General features: G+C 39.1%; 3 protein-coding genes across 9 annotated transcripts in view; 1 reads left to right on the forward strand and 2 right to left on the reverse strand.

The window, feature by feature from the left end:
- The window catches only part of nup188 (nucleoporin 188), a 117329-nt gene extending 106154 nt beyond the window's left edge, over positions 1-11175 (reverse strand). Inside the window, exons 1-2 of the mRNA XM_073052718.1 lie at positions 11119-11175; positions 4564-4618 (exon numbers count right to left, since the gene is read on the reverse strand). Of these exons, the coding sequence (XP_072908819.1) occupies positions 4564-4618; positions 11119-11147 (84 nt within the window). The 5' untranslated portion in view covers positions 11148-11175. The remainder of the gene's footprint in view (positions 1-4563; positions 4619-11118) is intronic.
- dolk (dolichol kinase) lies at positions 11158-19114 on the forward strand. Of its 2 annotated transcripts, none has more exons than XM_073052739.1 (2): positions 11158-11264; positions 14626-19114. In XM_073052739.1, exon 2 carries the CDS (start codon positions 14795-14797, stop codon positions 16364-16366), a length of 1572 nt encoding a protein of 523 aa, XP_072908840.1. In that variant the 5' UTR covers positions 11158-11264; positions 14626-14794; the 3' UTR covers positions 16367-19114. The 2 variants fall into 2 exon arrangements, with proteins under 2 accessions (XP_072908840.1, XP_072908839.1); XM_073052738.1 differs by having other exon boundaries at positions 11183-11271.
- Positions 17642-22099, reverse strand: part of phyhd1 (phytanoyl-CoA dioxygenase domain containing 1) — a 56075-nt gene continuing 51617 nt past the window's right edge. For all 6 annotated transcript variants that reach the window (XM_073052753.1, XM_073052756.1, XM_073052751.1 and 3 more), the window contains one exon: positions 17642-20718. In XM_073052753.1, the coding sequence (XP_072908854.1) occupies positions 20637-20718 (82 nt within the window). In that variant the 3' untranslated portion in view covers positions 17642-20636. The remainder of the gene's footprint in view (positions 20719-22099) is intronic.

The raw sequence follows: 22099 nt of genomic DNA on the forward strand, positions 1-22099 counted from the left end.
GCAGTTGGCTGGGATTGTCACAGACATTTTCAATCTGTTCCTAGCCCAGGCAGTTGTCCCCACAAGCTTCAAGATTGCCACCATCGTGCCAGTGCCAAAGCATTCCACTGCCATGGGCCTGAATGACTCACCCCCACCCCCCCCCCCCACCCATTGCAAAGTGCTTTGAGAGACTGGTTCTATCACATCTGAAATCCTGTCTGCCCACTACTCTGGACTCCCATCAATTTGCCTATCGCACCAACGGGTCAACAGAGGATGCCATCTCCACGGCACTTCACTCTGCCCTGATCCACCTGGATAGGTCCAATTGAGAGCATACTCACCAACTGCATCTCAGTGTGGTATAGCAACTGTCCCATATCAGACTGCAAAGCACTCCAGCGTGTGGTGAAAACTGCTCAGCGGATTATCGGCACCCAATTGCCTACCATCGAGAACATTTACTATAAACGCTGCCTGGGCAGGGCGAAAAGCATTATCAAGGATGCATCTCACCCTAACCATGGACTTTTTAAGTCTCCTCCCATCCAGTAGGCATTACAGGAACCTCCGTTCCCACACCAGCAGGCTTGGGAAGAGCTTCTTTCCTGAGGCTGTGACCTTGCTGAACCTCACATCACAGCGCTAAGCAGTATTGCACCCATATTGTACTATCTCAGTACTTTTATATTTGTATGCAGTAGCACTTACTTTTTATTCACAGTTATTTTGCAAATAACACTTCTTTTGCACTTCTGGTTAGAAGCTAATTGCATTTCATTGGCTTTGTATCTGTACTCGGCACAATGACAATAAAGTTGAATCAAAATCAAATAAAAGACTTATCAATAAGATAAGGATACACAGAGCTGCGAAGTGATGTTTTAGCATGGACAGAGGATTAGTTAACTAATAGAAAGCAGAGAGTTGGGAAACACGGGTGTTACTCTGGTTGGCAATCAGCGGTGAACTGTGTGCCGCAACTGTTCACGATATACATTAACGACCTGGAAGAGGGGACTGAGTATAGTGTATCTAAGTTTGCTGATGATACTAAATTGAGTGGAAAAGCAAATTGTGCATAAGATACAGAGAGTCTGGCAGTTGCTTTGGATGCAGAAAAAGCATTTGATAGATTGGAATGGGACTTTTTATTTAAGGTATTGGAAAAATATGGGTTAGGAAAATCTTTTATAAACTGGATTAAAACCTTAAATACTAGTCCCAAAGCTAAAGTAGTGACAAATGGTCAAATTTCAACATCATTCCAGTTAACAAGGTCAACTAGACAAGGCTGTCCATTATCACCTGCCCTATTTGTATTGGCGATAGAACCATTAGCTGAATTAATTAGAACCGATTCAGATATTATGGGCTTCAGAGTTGACCAGGAGGAATATAAGATTAATTTATTTGCTGATGATGTTCTGATTTATCTAACAAACCCACTGCATTCGTTGCATAAACTATCTTTTAGATTGGAAGAATATGGGAACATATCAGGGTATAAAGTAAACTGGGATAAAAGTGAAATTTTACCCCTTACTAAAGGAGATTATAGTCAATGTCGATTAGTAACTCAATTTAGATGGCCGATAAATGGTATAAAATATTTAGGTATAAGAGTTGATAACGATATAAAAAATTTATATAAATTAAATTATTTGCCATTATTGAAAAAAATTCAAGAGGATCTTGATAAATGGATGATGTTACCAATAACATTAGTAGGTAGAGTTAATGCTGTAAAAATGAATATATTTCCTAGATTACAATATTTATTCCAAACATTACCAATACAACTGCTGCAGAAGTTTTTTCAAGAGTTGAATAAATGTGTGACGAAGTTTCTTTGGAAAGGTAAGATGTCAAGAATATCGTTGGAAAAATTGACATGGAAATTTGACCTAGGAGGGTTACAACTCCCAAATTTTAAGAATTATTATAAAGCAAATCAACTTAGATTTATTGCATCTTTTTTTGATGAAGATAAACCGGCATGGATTAGAATAAAGTTAGATAAGATAGGAGAAAATATACCAGAAGATTTTATATACAAATGGGAATCCAAATGGATACGGGAAAAGAAAGAATCTCTTATATTAAAACATTTGACTGACTTATGGAATAAGATAAATGTTGATGATGAGATAAAGAAATCTTTATTAGCAAAGAGACCCCTAATTCAAAATAGACTCATTCCTTTTACAACGGATAACCAACTTCTATATAACTGGTTTCAAAAAGGGATTAGATATATAGGTGACTGTTTTGAAGGAGGTATATTGATGTTGTTTGATCAACTAAAGAATAAATATAAAATATCAAACAATACTCTTTTCTGTTATTTTCAATTAAGGGCTTATTTAAGAGATAAACTGGGTCAAACAATGTTAATGCCGAAGCCTAATGAAATAGAAAATTTAATTCAAAAAGGAAAAATTAAAAAATTTACTTGTATGTGTAATTTGGTTCAAAAACAGACAATTAAACAAGGAATTCATAAGTCAAGACAAAAATGGGAAACTGATTTGAATATTAAAATTGATGAAACAAGTTGGTCAAGACTATGCCTTGACAGTATGATTAATACAATAAATGTCCAACTTAGATTAGTACAATATAATTTTTTACATCAATTATATATTACACCACAAAAAATAGATTAGACCCAAATTTGTCTGACCAATGTTTTCCATGTAATCAAGAAATTGGTACTTTTTTACACTCTACTTGGTCTTGTTTTAAAATTCAACCTTTTTAGATAAATTTAAGACTTTTACTGGAACAAATTATTGGAATACAACTTCCACATACCCCAATATTATTTTTATTACGCAATATTGAAGGGATAATACCAAAACCTTAATTGAATAAATATCAGAAAAAATTTATAAAAATTGTATTGGCAGTAGCCAAAAAAGCTATTGCAGTTACTTGGAAATCAGATTCATACTTAACTATGGACCGTTGGAATAATGAAATATTTAGCTGCATTCCACTTGAAAAAATTACTTATAATTTAAGAAATGAATATGATATATTCTTGAAAATTTGGCACCCTTATTTACAAAAGATAAGATTAAATATATAGGTCCTTCGAAGATAACATTATTAGCTATTTGAGGGGAAAAAAATAAAGATATATACTAAAGCTATTTTGAACTCCATGGAGCATTTGGGGATCTTCCGATATCCAGGCAATCTTTCTTTCTTCTTTCTCTTTTTTTTTAAGATAGGGATGTTAAGGGGGGGGGGGGAAGGGTTAAGGGGAGGGGGAGGGCTGATATTATTTTTCATTACTCTATTATTCTAGTCATTCTATGTAACTCTCTTAAAATTTAAATTAAAAATACATTAAAAAAAGATACAGAGAGATAAAGATAAGCTAAGTGAGTGGGCAAGGGTCTAGCAGCTGGAGCAGATGGTGCACAATGTTGGTAAATGCAAGGTCATCCACTTTGAAAGGAAAAATGAAAGAACAGATTATTATTTAAATGGACCATTCTGCTGTGCAGAGGGACCTGAGAGTGCCTGTGCATGAAACTCAAAAGGTTGGTTTGCAGGTCCAGCAGGGTATCAAGGCAAATGGAATGTTGGCCTTCATTGCTAGAGGGATTGCATTTAAGAACAGGGAGGTCATGCTGCAACTGTACAGGATACTGGTGAGGCCACACCTGGAGTACTGCGTGCAGTTCTGGTCTCCTTACTTGAAGAAGGATATACTGGCATTGGAGGCGGTGCTGAGGAGGTTCACCAGGCTCATTCCAGAGATGAGGGGTTTAGACTATGAGTAGAGATTGAGTTGTCTGGGACTATACTCGCTGGAATGAGAGGAGATCTTACAGAAACATAAAATTATGAAAGGGATAGATAAGATAGAAGCAGGAAAGTTGTTTCACTGGTAGGTGAGACTAGAACTAGGGGACATAGCATCAAAATTCAGGGAAGTAGATTTAGGATGGAGGTGAGGAGGAACTGCTTTTCCCAGAGAGTGGTGAATCTGTGGAATTCTTTGCCCAATGAAGCAGCGGAGGTTACCTCAGTAAATATATTTAAGACATGGCTGGATAGATTTTTGCACAGTACAGAAATTAAGGGTTATGGGGAAAAGGCAGGTAGAGATAAGTCCATGGCCAGATCAGCTGTGATCTTATTGAATGACAGAGCAGGCTTGATGGCCCAGATGACCGACTCTAGCTCCTATTTCTTATCTTCTAATGTTCTTAACACTGCAAAATTAAGAGACCACCTTAGAGCACCATGGTAGCATAGTGGTTAGCATGATGCTATTACAGCCAAGGGTGTTACGAGTTCAATCCCAGGGACATTTCTAAGGAGCTGGTATGTTCTCCCTGTAACCACATTGATTTCCTATGGCTGATCTGCTTTCCCTCCCATAGTTCAAAGACATGTTAGTCAGTAGGTTAATTGGTCAGTGTAAATTGTTCTGTCATTAGGCTAGCGTTAAATAGGTGAGTTGCTGGCAGTGTGACTCGGCTTGTTGGGCCGAAAGGATCAGTTCCACATTGTATCTAAATTAAAATAAACTTCCTATCAGAATTGATGAGCTGAACTTACAGTATCTCTTAGTGCTGACCTTCCCACTAATATCGTCCATAGCTCACGACTGCTCCTGTGAAAACAATTAATATTCTTTACAATGAAAAATGCATAAGGTATAAACCAAACTGATGAAAAAGCCTCAATGTTGCCTAAAGACACTCGGGCACTCATTTCAGCTTTAATTTTACAAAAACTCAATGATGAGTTTTGTTATACTGTGAACTCATGTTCTTCCTGGTCAAGAAATGACATCAACTCGCAAATTAATCTTAAATAGGAAATACAACTAGACTAATATTCATATCCCAATGTTTTGAAATGAATTCAAATGCCAGTGTCAGCTTCCAGCTGGTTATATTGCTTCCAGTCTTTTCGTTTTTCTGGATGATGCTTTAAGGCTGTAATCAGCAGCAAAACAGTGGTCAATGCTAACCATGATGAAAGTGTTCACAAAATATCACAACTGCCATACAATAAAGAAAAAGGATTAAATAGGAGTGTTTTCCGTATTTCCAGAGGTTGCTTTTAGCATCTTGGTGCAATGAAAGCAAATGGTAACAGTTATACCATAATTTCAATGGCAAAATCCAGGCTCTGTATTGCAAAGAAACTCTGATATGTTAAGGACTTTGCAGTGCTAGAAATTTTCCATACTTTTGAATGTTTAATTCTATTAATAACCCAACATAGTCTAAATTCACTTTTTTTTTTCAGGTGACAGTACTGCAATAGATTTCTGAAACACACTAACTGAGGCACTGGCAAGTGAGAAGGGGGCGCGAGCAAGATGCTAAACCATTAGAATTTCCTGATGATCATTTAGCGGATTATAAAGTTTTACCATATTGCAGCTCCAGAAACATTTTTCATATTAAAAAATACTGGACAAGACCATCATAAGCATTTAATAATCATCCCGGTAGTCTTCAGGATGACCCTGTGGACCTATGCAGGCAAATGAGTGCAATGGTCAGCATGTATAGTACATGGTGGGCCAAAGGGGTCATTTCTATGCTGCACAATATAGAGGCAATAGTGAGCTACACTCTTGAAAATTTTGTGTCTGTGGTGAGGTGTGCCAGGGTTATGATCTATCAACAACTTCTTCATGCCAATAATGATCTCAAGTATCAGCCGCCATTATCCTAAAAGCTAGATGCTGCATGATGGAAATCTGAAATAAAAACAGAAAATGCTATGAAATTAGCAGCAAGTCTGACAGCAGTTGCAAAGTGCTGCAATACTCCAAGTTAACAATCTTTCTTTTTGAACCTTTTCCCTGTTCAGATGAAACAAGTTGCATAAGTACAGGGATAAAAAGTCACAAGAGAACATCTTCAATATAAGATAATGAGATATCACAGAACACAAGTTATGGTGATGCATGCTGAAATAGGATGATTACAATATCTCTGGAGGAAGTACAAAATATATCTGAAATACAAGGGGAGAAAATACAAATGCTGAAAATGTGAGATACGAGTAAGGAATGTTTGATTATCAGAAACTATTGAATTCAAAATTGTCCAAGTCTGCGCCATGTGTCAACTCAGAAAATGAGACAATGTTCCTGGAACTTATGATAAGCTTAAGATCAACCTTGCATACTAAACTGGGCAGTTATGTCAATCTACAGGGGAGTTAATCAAAAGCAATGTATCAAACATCGATTTCTCAAACTTCCGGAAATTTCTCCCTGCCTTCACCATTCCCATTTCCCGCTCTCATCTTATCTCTTTACCTGCCTATCACCTCCCTCCGGTGCTTCTCCCCCTTTTCTTTCTTCTATGGCCTTCTGTCCTATCAGATTCCCCCTTCTCCAGCCCTGTATCTCTTTCACCTATCAACTTCCCAGCTCTTTACTTCACCCCTCCCCTCCCAGTTTCACCTATCACCTTGTCACTTTTCCTTCCCCCATCCCCCGCCACTCTGACTCCTCATCTTTTCTTCAAGTCCAAATGAAAGGTCTCGGCCCAAAACTTCGACTGTAATCTTTTCCATAGATGCTGCCTGCCCAGCTGAGCTATTCCAGCATTTTGTGTTTATTAATCACAAATACTTTACCTGGAAGTGGTGGGCTTGTGTCCATGGATACCGGAAAAAAATATAAAAAGGGCAAGTACAGTATCTTTTGCAATTTTGCAGAAAGGTACCCAAGAGTTGGGGTGAAAGCATTGCAGAAGAAATAGTCACATCAAAGATGTGGAAGAATTGGAATTGCTTGAATTGGAAGCTGGTGGGTGAACAATGAGGACAAAGGAAATCTATTTTTTGTTTCACATTAAAAGAAAGAACAAATGCTGCTGAGAGCCCAATCATCTATTGAATGTCAGAGCTCGCAGTTGTGTTCCATTTCTCACGTTCTCAACCCCACCTACCCTCAATGTGTCACCTTCCACCCTACAGCACCAGCTTTCACATCCAATGGATACTCCTCTCTAATATCCATCACCTCCAATATAAAGCCACCAATAGTCTCCTCATCCGTCCTCTTCAGTGTTTCAAAGGAACCATTTCTTCCTAATGATCTGATCCACTCTTCAATTACTACTGTTGCCCTATACACTTCAGCTGCAATCTATATATGCAACACTTACCCTTTCATCTCATTCATTCCTGGCATTAAAGGAGCTAAACTGCAGCAAAGGCGATGATCTAATGTACTTTACTCAATAGTCACATTGTGAGCTAACCCACACTCAGGTACCCAACTGCAGAGTGGGTTAGCATGCTGCAGAACACTTCCATTCAGCCCAGAAAGGTCACCACCAACTCTCAGAAGTCAGAATTCAACAAGCCATACTGATCTGTTTTTGTTCTACATTGTTCCCACTACGTTCAATGCAAGTTGAATGAATTTAATCATTTCTTCTAACTTGGCACATTGGAACTTCAGAATTCAAAACCAAGTGCAAAAATTTTAAACAGGTGACAACCACATTTATAGCTGCTGGGTTACATAAGTCCACCCATTTGTAATTGACAAATCACTACCCAAGACATGGAATAAAATTCACCCTTACAGAACTTATGTGGGAAAAATATAACAATAAGCATTCCGAATGTTAAAAGGCCTGAAAAGATTAGATATGGTAAAGTTATTTCCCATGGCAGGGGAGTCTAGGACAAGAGGGCACAACTTCAGGATTGAAGGACGTCCACTTAGAACAGAGATGCGGAGTAATTACTTTAGTCAGACGGTAGCAAATCTGTAGAATTTGTTGCCATGTGCGGCTATGGAGGCCAAGACATTGGGTGCACTTAAGGCAGAGATAGATCGGTTCTTGATTAGCCAGGGCATCAAAGGGTATGGGGAGAAGGCAGGGGAGTTGGGATGACTGGAAGAATCGGATCAGCCGTGATTGAATGGCAGAACAGATTCAATGGGCCAAATCTCCTACTGCTCCTATATCTTATGGTCTAAGCACAAACACGAGGAAGTCTGCAGATTCTGAAAATCCAAAGCGACACACACAGAACAATGGAGGAATTTAGCACATCAGGCAGCATCTACGGAGAAGAGTAGACGGTCAATGTTCCAGGCTGAGACCCCTCTTCAAAACTGAGGAAAGGGGGAGATGGCAGACTAAAAAGGTGGAGAGAGGGGAAGATGATAGGTGAAGCCAATTGAGTGGGAAAGGTCAAGGGCTGGAGAAGAAAGAACCTGATAGGAGTGGACCAAAGGAGAAATAGAAAGGAGGGAGGGGAGCCAGGGGAAGTAACAGGCAGGTGAGAAGTGAAAGGTCAGAGTGTGGAACAGAGGAAGGGGGGAGGGGTAGGAGAAATATGTTCACCAGAAAGAGCAATAAATATTCATGCCATCAGGTGGTGGGTATAAGCAGAAAATATGAAAGAAATAAATGTGTCTATTTTTATTTTTTGTTCAACTTGCATTTCTTGATTCATGCACAGAAAATGTTATGGACCTTTTTAGCACAGGATGTTCACTTTGCCGTCCAACATTTTCCCTTCTCCTCTCCCTCCTGCCATCTAACCAAAGAGTTTTCCATATTATTTACTCTCAAGATGTAAGAAACAGGGCCATCAGGCTTAAGCGCAAGTTGCAAACCTATTTGTTGTGAGTTTTATCATTGAACTATCTTAGTTATATTAGGCATATATTTGAAAGCGTATGGATCTATTCAAAATTAAGGCTGGAAAGGTATTAAGTGTCTGTAGTTGCTTGCACCTATAAATGTTGCTGCTGGTCACTTCAAAGATTTGCTTTGAAAACGGACAGAGCAATCTCTTAAGGAGCATTTTGTCCCACCATGAATTAGCAGCTGTGGTATTCACTGTAGAAAGAAAAAATATCCCACAGGAATACACCTCCACCAACAACATGCGATTCAAAGGAAAATATGGTTTTGCATCAAGAATAAATCACGATATAAACTTTTCCAAGAATTTAGACCCTCCATAAAGTCGAGGTCACCTGTAATCAGCAATTCCAGCCTTCCAATTCATTTCTCCAAATTCAGAACTCAAAAGCAATTGCAACATTTTTCAGATAATAAGCAACTCCAATCTTGCAATTCGCTTTTTGAATATTTTCCGCTTCTACTTTCAAGAATTACTAGATTCTGGAATAGATCTGGAGGACTAGAAAATTCCAAATATAAACTCCACTCTTTAAGGGAAGGAGACAAAAGGAAACTATAGGCCAGTTAGCCTGACTTCAGTGGCTGGGAAAATGCTGGAGTCCATTATTAAGAATGAGGTTTCAGGGGTACATTGAGACGCATGATAAAGTAGGCCAAAGTCAGCACAGTTTCCTTAAGGCAGGAGTTCCCAACTTTTTTTTAATGCCACAGACCAGTACCATTGAGCAAGGTATCCATGGAATCCATGTTGGGAACCCCTGCCTTAAGAGGAAATCTTGCTGACAAATCTTACCTGAGGAAATAAGAGGCTGGATAGGTAAAGGAAGTTGGTAGATGTTACTTACTTGGATTTTCAGAAGGCCTTTGACAAGGTACTGTATGTGAGGCTGCTAGACAGACCCCGTTACAAGAAAGATATTAGCATGGACAGAAGATTGGATGACTGGCAGAAGGCAACAGTGGAAGTAAAGGGGACCTTTTATGATTGGCTGCCGGCAACTAGTGGCATTCCACAAGCGTCGGTGTCAGGTTTGCTACTTTTCATGACACGTTAATCATCTGGATGATGGAATTGATGGTTTTGTGGCCAAATTTGCAAATGATACAAAGGCAGGTAGTACAAAGGTCCATGGGCCCATTTCTGCATTATGTGGCTCTGTGGCTTAAAAATCATAGCCTGACAGAATTTTAAGTTCAGTATAAGAGAAAAAAAAGATTGGATCAGAAATATATGTTCAACTTAAATGGGAATTACAAATGAATAAGATAAGAGTCAGTTAAAGTGAACTGGGAACATAGATTAGCCGGACAGATAATAGGCATTCAGTGATGTCACTCATGACTCTCAACCAAAGTATATCCCATCAAGAAGAATAAAGTCAACCACAGTTAACTAAGGAAGATATGCTGTATTAAGCTTAAAGGGAAAGATAATACAGAAAGAACATAAATTAGAGAGGGTAATCTGGCATACAAGAGTAAGATCTCTTAACAGACATCCAACTGAACAAAAGCCCCTTAAAGACTGAGGTTTGGGAAACAGGTATGAGGATTTAAAAAAATTATTTCAAATTAGCTGTATATCCAAAGACTAAGATATCTATAGATTAATCATAAGGTATTTGAAATTTTGAATTCAAAATCAAAGAAAAGTAAACTGGAATAAATAGCTTTCATATGGTAGGTCTGACTAGTTGTTACATCATAATAGTTTCCATTACAGTGCTGGTTTGAATAAATTTCTCATTGGACAAAGGGGATAGGCAGACCCCTAGGATTTTTAAAAAATCAATTTTGACATCAACAGTACAAACACCAAAATGAAACTATATTCACCCCCCCCCCCAAAAAAGTATTTTATTCTACTGTAAAGGGTGAGCTGTAAAGGATGTAAAGTCAGTCTCTGATGATAATGTTATGAAATTGCATTTGATTCGTAGGCAATAAAAAATATTCTACGTGTGATCTAAGAAACGTTTAAAAAAAACTCAGACACTGAAATTTTCCACATTAAATGCTGCTTATTATCTAATACAGTTTCGATTCGAGTGAGGGACTTTCCTCGGGAGACCGAGGGATTCACAAGATCTGGGGTCCCCGTCATCCTTTCACTTCTGAGTGACAGGAAGGAGGGGAAAACAAAGAATTTCCTGTAAATTATGTCTTCTTTACAATTAAGAAAACGTAAACGCCACAATTCAAGATGCCTTTTTAGAAAATGTGTTAAAATTTTCCATAACATTAAATTCTCATTCTACCGCAATAAGCCGTCGACACACGTCTCCTAGTTTGAATATAAACTCGTGTCCAGCACGCTCTCCCATTTACCGACTGTAACCCTCACTAACTCCTCACAGCTACCCTCCAACTCCTCATTTATCCACCATAAAGTTTCATTCCGGAAAGACAAACGACCTTCACCCAAACAGGTCTCTCTTTTTCAAAAAGAACTTTTGTCTTTTTTTACCTCACACACAGTCCCGCCGCTGCCGCCATTACAGACCCTTCTCACGTGACTTGTCGCAGATCACGTGACCTCTAGCCGCCTTCACTTCGGGAGGCCAGTGTCATGTGATTATCCTCTCACCGTGGCCGCCGCCTGGAAGGTGACCGGTATGTGGTAAGATATATTTTAAATGTTATATTGGGTGAGGCTGTGCCTATTTTTGTCTTACTTGTAGAATATTAAAATAGGAATGTTCCTTCTTGCGATCAGTGTCAAATCGTGTGCAAGTCTTGGGTCTTCAGTTTACTCCAAACAGCCCTCTCTTATTTCTATTCATTAGAATTATTGTCCATATAAGGGGTCTTGAGAGTGATGATATTTCTGAAACCTTATAAACTACTCTGTACCATTATTGTAAATTTAAATCATGCTTTTTATCATTGTTACTCGTGCTTTTTTTTTTAGTTTTGTTTGATCATTTTCCACTCAGTTCACATAATTAATTTGTTTGTCCCTACTGTGTCTCTGGTGGGTTGCTGTCATTCCGGTTCTAATTCATTGCAAAACAGTCTGACAAATCTTTCTCACCTGGAATGAAATTCACTAATTTTGATTTAAATGTCACCTAGTCTTTTAAAAATAAACAGGTCTTTGGAAAGGTGGAGCGGTCCTGCACTGAAACAGGCCCACTACCTACACTCATCTGTATTATTTTTGTTTATTCTCGTCGATTCCCCAGATTCTACAACGCACCTACGCTAGGGGTTTTATATAGCCAGTTAATTTAACGAGCTGCATATCTTCGGTATGTGAAACCAGGAAGCACACACAGGAAACCCACACCATCACAGGGAGAAAGTTCAACTTCCACATGGACAACACCGGAGGTCATGATTGAACGTGGCTAGCCGCTCGGCTAGATGCCCCACCCACTCTTTGAATTGACATGTTGATATTTTCAACATTTTTAAATCTTAGGTATTTAAAGTCATTTGCTTAGGATTTCATTCAAAAATTACAATATTTTTGGATAATGAAATAGTTTTAAAACCATACTCCACATTTTGAGAAAAAGAAACGTGAATTTGTTTTTTCCTCTTTTCATTAAGAACCAAGCCGAGAAATACATATTCGTCACAGTAATGATATCAGTTATTGCTGCATGCCAATCTGAGATCACATATGTAAACACATACCGTATTGGCACCCAGTCTTTTAAATGGAGAAAGAAGAGCAGGTTTGTATTTTATAATGGAATCTGAATCTTCTTTCAGAATGTAATTCTAATAATGTGGGGAGTGTTTATCGTTTATTACACATCAAGTAAGAAATATTGACAGTTACTTTGTTAAGTAACTTAAAGTTATTTTCAATGAATGACTAATTAAAGTGCAAAGATGTTTAGAAACAGAGAGACATAGAAAAACTGTAGCACAATACAGGCCCTTTGGCCCACAATGATGTGCCGTTTCTTAAAAGCAAACTTACACCATTCTCCTGCATATCATCAGAAAGTTATTAAAAACATTGAAATCTACAAAAAAATCTACAGCACATTACAGGCCCTTTGGCCCACAATGTTGTGCCGACCATGTAACCTACTCTAGAAACTGCCTAGAATTTCCTTAGTACATAGCCCTCTGTTTCTAAGCTCCATGTATCTATATAAGAGGCTCTTAAAAGACCCTATTGTATTAGCTTCCACCACCGCTGACAGCTGTGCATTCCACATACCCACCACTCTGTAAAAAAAAACTTACCCCTGACATACCCTTGGTACCAATTTCTAAGCACATTAAAACTATGCCCCCTCATGTTAACCATTCCAGCCCTGGGAAAAGCCTCTGGTGACCATCCACACAATCAATGCCCCTCATCATCTTGTACATCATTATCAGGTCACCTCTCATCCTCCATCGCTCCAAGGAGAAAAGGCCAAGTTCACTCAACCAATTCTCATAAGATACGCCCTCCAATCCAGGCAACATTCTTGTAAATCTCCTTTGCACTCTCTCTAGAGTATCCACATCCCTCCTGTAGTGAGAGAACCAGAACTGAGCACAGCACTCCAAGTGGGGTCTGACCAAGGTTTTATATATCTGTAACATTACCATACCACACGCCTTCTTAACAACACTCAACCTGCGCGGCAGCTTTCAGTGTCCTATGGACTCGGACCCCAAGATCTCGCTGATCCTCCACACTGCCAAGAGTCTTACAATTATATTCTGTCTTCAAATTTGAGCTACTAAAATGAACCACTTCACACTTATCTGGGTGGAAGTCCATCTGCCACTTCTCAGCCCAGTTCTACATCCTACTGACGTCCCACTGTAACCTCTGACAACCCTCCACACTATCCACAACACCCCCAATTTTTGCGGCATTAGCAAACTTTACTAACCCACCTTTCTACTTCTTCAGCCAGGTCATTTATAAAAATCACAAAGACGCGGAGTCCCAGAGCAGATCCGTGCAGAACATCACTGGTCACCAACCTCCATGTAGAACACGAACCATCTACAACCACCCTTTGCCTACTGTGGGCAAGCCAATTCTTGATCCACAAAACACAGTCTTGGATCCCATACCTCCTTACTTTCTGAAGGAGCCCTTTGTAAGGAACCTTATCAAATGCCTTACTGAAATCCATATACATTACATCCACTGCTCTATCTTATCAATGCGTTTTGTTACATCCTCAGAGAATTCAATCAGGCTCATAAGGCATAACCTGCCCTTGACAAAGCCATGCTGACTATCTCTAAACAAAATATGTCTCTCCAAATGCTCATAAATCCTGCCACTCAGGATATTCAACAACTTGCCCACCACCGAAGTCAGACTCACTGGTCCATAATTTCCTGGGTTATTTCTACTCCCTTGAACAGTATTATTATTTGTAACTATTAGTAATATCATTTGTACAGAAATGAACATAATTTTGGATCAGAGTTCCGATCAGAGATCTGCTTTTTCAAGCAGAGTTTCTGAATTAAATGCGTTATCATTTAACTGAATATTAAATGACACTTCATTCTGTGATTTGTAATCAAATGACATATCCTAACTATATTTCATTTCATTCTCTACTCTATTTCTATTCCACAATCATATAAATTGTGGAGTGTTGAAAAACTGGTACCAATTTCTAGATAAACATTAAGATCACTTAATGAAGCTCTATGGATTTTACTGCCCTGGCAAATTTTTCTGTTCATTCCGCTGTTAAATAATTGCCTTCGTAGTATTATCCAGAAAGAACACAAAGTGCTTTATTATTTGAAAACCGCACATTATTTGTAGTTAATTCTTGTCATTAAGGTCAAACAAGTCAGAAATTCATAAGAATCGCAGTAACAACAGCACTGTTCAGTGTCAGCAATCTCAGAAAGAACTAAGCTGTTAAAGATAATTAGCAGCCTCGAACTATTATTGAATCTGGATTAATGATGCTGTTACTAAGATCCTTTGACATATCGTCTTGCAATCTAATTAATGTGATCTGCATTATAATCTCTGTTCCAGGTCTGGGATTGGGTTAGATCAATCTTCTTGCAAAATGTGGAAGAAAATATGATCAGACTGAAAAGATAATTAACAGAATAATCAAATGGAACGGAATATCAAAGTCTTGTGGATTCTAAGTAATTAAAACCCTTTTTGGTACCTGGTGTCGGAAGAGAAATCTGCAGCAATGTTGAAGAATCCTGTCTTTGTGGAGTCGTTCATCGTTTTCGTGATTGTACTATCCGTCCATGCTGTGGTCTGGAATAAGTTTTCCTGGTGTACACTCGCTTTGGCTGTTCAGGCTTACTACGTCCAGCACAAATGGGACCGGCTGCTGAAATCTGGCAATGCAGTTTTTCAGTACAGACCGGTTTTTAGCAGCGGGCTCCTGCCAGCCAGTGTAGTTTTGCCTCTTTTAGGAATTGTCCTAAAGGAGAGGTGGGAAATGATTGGAAATGTGCACTTTGAACGCTTTTGCATTGTGTGTTCAGCTGCTGGAATGGCCATTGCTCTGTTTGTCTCAGTACTGGCTTTAGGCCTCACGAAACCAATTCCAACGAATACCTGCATCGTGTACGGTTTCTCAGCCAGTGCCATAACGTACACCTTTAAGCATGCCCTCTCTGTTTCCGAAGTCATTGAAATCCTGGAGGTGTTATTGATATTTGTTTACCTTTCCCTCATTGTCCTTTATATTATGCCCAGAAGTTTCACCCCAGGAGAAGTGCTGGTGTTCTTATCAGGGTTAAGCATAGTGACAAACCAACTCATCAAGCGTTCTTTGACTTTTGGGGATAGCAGATGTGATCCTCTTGCTTCATTCCTGTTGGTGGCTGTGGTTGGAACAGCTCTTCTTGGGCTGATCTTCGCTATTTTGTACTGCTTCATGGACTCGGAGACATGGGTTTCCTCGCTCATTTTCCACGTAATGGCAGTTATTTTTGGTTTGGGAATCGTAGTACCGTGGTTCTACCGACTGACCAGAAGCGATCTTTTCAGCTGGCTTCTCAAGTTCCTCACCAACACACGAGGAAGGGTCTATCTTCTCAGCTATTGGTTCACACTGGCACTTATTGCCATAGCCATTGTCTTTCACCAGAACCGTAAGCAATCAATTACATCTAAAAATTACAAAGCTTCCACTGTTGTAAGGAAAAGCTTTCACATCATTATAGTGGCTACCTACATCCCAGGGCTCATCTACGATCGTCAGTTGCTCTATGTTGCTGGTGTGTTTTGTTTTGCTGCATTTGTGGTGCTGGAATATGTAAGACATTTTAGGATTAAACCATTTGGAATGACATTGAGATCAATGCTGGCCCTGTTTCTGGATGAACGTGATAGTGGCCCCTTGATTTTAACACACATTTACTTGCTGTTAGGACTGACCCTGCCAGTATGGTTGTTCCCTGGAGTGTTTGTCTCCAAAGGTTCTTTTCCAGGGGAGGTTGCCTTGGCTCCATATGCTGGAGTCCTGGCTGTAGGGATTGGTGATGCCATGGCCTCTGTTTTTGGAAGCACAATGGGGGAGGTTAAGTGGCCTGGAACCAAGAAAACCTTTGAAGGAACAACAACCTCTATCTTTGCCCAGATCATTGCTGTTGCTTTGATTCTGATCTTTGATAAAACAGTGAGCCTTAATGGCAGCTACACCTGGATTGTGGGATCTATCACTATTGTCTCCCTCTTGGAAGCTTACACTGATCAAATAGACAATCTTTTTTTGCCTTTGTATCTTTTCATCATGCTGATGGTGTGAAGGAGATAATCGACTGTAATGCAGTGGTTCCCAACCTGGGGTCCATGGCATAAATGAGGTTGGGAACCCCAATTATACTGACTTTGCATTTAATATGTTAATATACTACCAATATATTGTTGTTGTTATCATCAACAACTGTAATATTTTGTATATAGCTGAATTAGCTTATTTATTCTGAAGTGATCCCCTCAAGTTGATGGCTGACTGATAAACTAACAGTATAAATGGTAACTAAAATACAAAAGAAAGTGTAAAGGTGTCCCCAATGATAAACAGGCACCATGGTAGCAAAGTGGTTAGTGCAACACTATTACAGCTGGGGGTGTCAAAGTTCAAAGTTCAATTCCCATGCCATCTGTAAGGAGTTTGTACATTCTCCCCGTGTAGGTTTCCTCTGGGTGCTCTGGTTTCCTCCCACAGTCCAAAGACCTACCAGTTAGTAGGCTAATTGGTCATTGTAAAGTGTCCTGTGCCTGTTACACCACTGGCATTTAGGGCAGCAAAGCTGGTCCTCCATCTCCAATGGTGGTAGGTGCTTCCTTCATCATGTCAGTAGCTTCCTCTTGGTTTTCAGTACTGTCAGTCCTGGGTAGAGACTCAGCAATACCGTCGCACTCAGATGTAGAAGGATTCTTCATTGCTGTTTCCATAGCAATTTTGTTTTACCAGTCGGGGCTGTTAGCCCTGAGCCGAGCTCCCAAACCTGGTGGAGAGGTGGACCACTCTTAGTCTGTCCTCTACCCTTTGACCTGTCTAGCCAATAGAACCCTGACTCCAGCCAACATAGCTCTCTGGGTCATTGAGGCATGCAAGCCTTCAAACCCATTGACAGGTTTGTAGTCCTCTTGAGGGTCCTACAATTAGGCCAGTATTAAATAAGTGGGTTGCTCTGTGGTGTGCTCATTGGACCAGAAGGGTGTGTTCTGCATTATATCTCTAAATGGATAAATAAATAGACTGCTGTAAACAGGAAAGCTCCCTGGTGTACAGTGAGCCAACTAGTCTCCATGTTGCTAAGGGCAAGTGGATAAAAATAAATTAGTCAGGGTACCTTTCTACAACAGGTAGAATGTACAAATAAAGAAAGACCTTATTATATGTTTCAGGCATTGGTCTATATTAAATGGATGAGTGAAGAATCATACCCAATACAGCATGGTAATTAACCATACTGTACATGTATCTCAACATTAGTTATGTTATGCAAAGAAAATAATTGCTGAGTGCTATTTTGCAGTTTGATAAAAACAAAATTTAAATACCAGGTTCCAATAAGTGATGCAATATTGTTCATCTTTATTAGTCACATCCTTTTAAAAAAACAATCCAAAAGCATTGATTTGTGAATAAAAACTACAGCTACAGTGAAGCTCAGCTAATCAAGCACTACCTGAGAAGTAGAAGATCTTTTTTTGTACTCCGCGATCCCTGCTTCACCATCCCCACAATGGTAAATGAAGATGGAAGGGGAGAAATCATCCACTATTGACATACAGTATATGACAGACTTGCCTTCCCAGATACAAGTCCAGTGAATACAAGTGATACAAGTCAAGTAAAGTGGATTCTAGTTCATTGTGGCACATCAGGACCAGTACATTTTGGCCCAATTAAATGCCTGCCCCAATTAACTGAAGTTTCATGGAAATAGTTAAGGGTATATATAAAAAAAAACTATTATTTCAACTGGGTAGAAGTTGTGTATTCAAATGAAATACAGAAATTAGAACTCTGCCAATACCACTACAGTACTATAATTCAGTTAGGTGTTTTTTTTCCCAGCCAGTTTCAAATCTTTCTGTGGCATCATGACAAAAGTCCAAAAGTCAAAATGATCAAAAATAATTCTGAATTGGCATCCATTAGCCTAAATTGATAACATAAGCAAAGGCAACTGATGCTACTTAAAAACTGTTCACTCGTTAAGCACAGTGTAGTGTCTAATGGCCACACAAGTACATATGACTGGCACTATTTAGAAACCATTCAGCAACAGTCTCCTGTCCCATGTAATGGGCATATTGTCCCAAGTAAAGAAATGAAATCCCAGCTATTTTCTCAATTAATTATTGCTCTGTAAGAGTTGTCCTAAATAAGTGGCTGCCCAGATTAACTCATGGACCAATTAACCAGAATCCACTGTTTAGCCATCTTTGGGAAGGGAGGTCTAGATTGTACACAGTACTCTGGGTATGTTCTCACTAAAGCCAAATATAATTGAACTAGGGTATCTGTATTGACTTTGTTAAATCATTTGGGTTTTTTGAGGGTTGTAATTTCACATCCATTATAAGAATCTAGTTAATATTCCAGAATTATAATTTGTCAAGTGTAATTCACAGAATGCAACAAGGGTACAGTACTTTATTGCATGAATTTACAGGAATACCAACAAATTGAGCATTATTTGAGGCCCTGGTTGGGGAGTGTATGAACCAAGATAAATAGTTCCCCTCAGTTAACCATTTTGTCCTCTTATTTGAATGATGTTCTTTGCTGTGAAATGTTTGTTGGTTTGAAGAAGTTTACTGATTTTAAGATATATTTACAACTGTTTCTAATGGAATGAGACTAGGAAATGGAACATTGCACGGGTCCACAATGCATGTCCTGTAAAATAGATCTGGCATGAATGCAATTACTTAATTGTTACTTTGTTAATACTTAAATGATGAACAAAAGCCAAATTTAAGAACAAATTACTGCAAATGCTGAGGTGAAAATAAATGTGTTACATTCTCAACAGATCATGTAGTGTTTTTGAAGAGCAACAAAAACAGTTAAGGTTTCAGATCAATTATTACTTTAAAAATAGGAAACGTTAGTAATAACTTAGAAATTGAAGGGAAAAAGAACAGGACTATTGAAAGAAGATGACAAGGATAAGTGAATAATAAAGATGTGAAGGAAATGTAAATAGGTGAATGAATACTGAAGTACTAAAAGAGGGAGGAAGAAAACATGAAAATGGGAAACACAATCTGCAGATGCTGGAAATCCAAAGCCACACACAAAATACTGGAGGAACTCAGCAGGCCAGGCAGCATCAATGGAAAAGAGTACAGTTGATGTTTCACGCCAAAACCCTTCGGCAGGACTGGGGGAAAAAATGCTGAGTAGATTTAAAAGATGAGGGAGGGAAGAGAGAAACACAAGGTGATAATGTAAGATACAAGGCTGGAAAGACTTATGATCTGCAATTTGTTGAATAACTGACGATTCCTGAAGGCTGCAACCTACCAGGTTGGAAATTGAGCTTCTATTGAACTTCATTGGCAGTAGAGGAGGCCATAAATCAACATGGTGGAATGGAAATGGGAAGTCAAAATTCCTTCCCATCTCTTCTTGTGACAGAGATCAGAATTGAGCACTCATTTGGGAGACTGGTGTCTGATCCATGAATGATGTGACTTTGCACCACTATAACCCTGATTGGGAGTGACGAAAGCCCGTATGCTGGGGATGTTTGCTTAGGAGAAATTGCAACACTGGTTCACCCCTCTGAGCAAAAGAAGGTACCTTCATGATCAGAACTACAGCGGTTCAAGTAAACAAACCTCCACCAGCTTCTCAAGATTAATGCCAGCAAGACCCACTTACTGTATACATACAAACATTTTCTTAAGTCTGTCATAGCATATAAAATTTGAGCTTGATTTAATTCAGAAGTATTCTTGTCCTTTCAACCACAAAACAGAATGAAAGCAAAGAAAGGCAGGCTCAGGAATTTGATTTATTTTACCTTTATCTATAAGCAATAGATCAGGATATTTCCCATGGTGCATGTAGAATACAATTTAAAAATATTGTACCACACACAATATGCAGGAGGAACTCAGCAGGTCTGGCTGCTTCAATGGAAAGGAGAGTTGACACTTTGAGCCAAAACCCTTCACCAAGAGTGGAAAGAAAGGGGGCAGAAACCATATTAAGAAGGTGGGGCCAGGGGATCGGAGTACAAGCTAGAAGGTGATAGGTGAAGCCATGTAAGCAAGGTAGGCAGGTGGGTGGAGGAGAGGGGATGAAGGTGGAATTTGATAGGAGAGGAGAGTGGGAGAAAAGGAAGGAGAGGGGACACTGGAGGAAGGTGATAGGCAAGTAAGGAGAAGAGGTGGGAAGGGAGCCAAACTGAGGAATGGAAGAAGGGGGAGGGGGGAGAAATTGCCAGAAGTTAGAGAAATCAATGTCATGGAGGCTACACAGACAGAATATGAAGTGTTAATCCTCAGAAAAGATCGTAGTTTGCAAAGAACAGAAGAGCAAAATTTCATCTCAATTCTTCTTTATCTTCCATTCCCAATTGCTTAGTGTAGAGAAGTGGGAATGGGAGTTCCGGAGTGGGCTGCAACCTAGAAATGAGAAAAAGCACATTGAGTGCATTTATTTACATAAAAAAATACAAGCTACAGTTTTTTCAGCTACACGTAGTTACTTATTAAAGTGATACAGCAGAAAGATCATTCAGCCATCAAACCTTTATAGCTACCCAGTTAAATGAATCCCCTTTCCTTCCTCTTTCTGAAAGTTAATATTAAATCAGTTTCTGCCACCTTTCATTCAATGCATTGCAAGTCAAAATTCAATAAACTGCATATTATGCCATTTGTCAATCATTTGAGTACGCAGAGTTAAATATAGTCCAGCCTGTATTTTAAGTTCAAATTCAATTGTCATTCAACCATACACATGTACACAGCTAAAAACATTGTTAAAGGAGTTGACACAGCTTTCTTATTTTAGTTATTTTACCCATTATTCCTCAAACCCAAAGATCTCAGATGCTGGGATCGTGTTGGAGGTCGAGTGGTGACACACATGAGCGTGGTGGTTTCAGTAGCCATCCAATTAAGACTGGGGCAGAATCAGGCAACTTTACAGGAGGTAAAGTAGATGTTGATATACTAGTCCTCCTAACGCAGTATATTCCTCGCTGTATCATTACTATCAGGCCTGGGACTAATTCTCATTCAAGCACAGAAGAGCATAACAGGAGCAGCACCATTTGTAGCTAATACCCAGTGTAAATCTGCATGAATAACGGCAGAGGGATCCTCCACAGACTGGAGCACATTTCCACAAATTACAGAGCATTTCAAAGCTTGGCAACATTGCCGTGTGCTAAATAGCAGGACTATGAACATTCTAGTCCCTAATGAAAGCAGACCCCAGCATTCGAGTGTAAAAAACGTGGCTGAAATGTTTGCAACTATTTTCAGCCAGTAGCATCCATTTAGATATTTAATCGTGTCTCATTCTGACCAAAGGTCAATCGTTGCCCAATTTAATGCAATAAAAATCATCTAAATACATTAGATAAATGTCTGATGGAAAATAGGATTACTGTAAATGGGTGATGTTTATCATAGACTCTGGGTTTAAAATACTTTGGTGCTGTAAAAAGTCAGAAGGAACACAACAATATAATCCCAATACAGACTTTCCCCAGATAACAAATGGATTCTGTTTTCATACTTGTCCGCAAGTTGATTTTGTCCATAATTCAGAAATTATGGAAATAATCAGTCTATACGGTAACCAAACCTCCATGGTATTGCCTCCATGGCATCAAAAACACAGAAGGCCAATAAGAAGAAACAATAATTAAAAGTACACAGAGATGATACTTGTCCTGCTGTCCTTAGGATTGAATGTATGGACACATGTTGGACTTTTGAATTTAATAACATTGTGGGAGCTCCTTCGTATATAGGGGTATCCATAAATCAGGTG

The sequence above is a fragment of the Hemitrygon akajei genome, chromosome 7 (genome assembly GCF_048418815.1).
Source record: "Hemitrygon akajei chromosome 7, sHemAka1.3, whole genome shotgun sequence".
In the NCBI taxonomy this organism is placed as follows: Eukaryota; Metazoa; Chordata; class Chondrichthyes; order Myliobatiformes; family Dasyatidae; genus Hemitrygon; species Hemitrygon akajei.

Coding starts and splice junctions, on each gene's coding strand:
- dolk (XM_073052739.1), top strand. CDS start 14,795: ATGTTGAAGAATCCTGTCTTTGTGGAGTCGTTCATCGTTTTCGTGATT.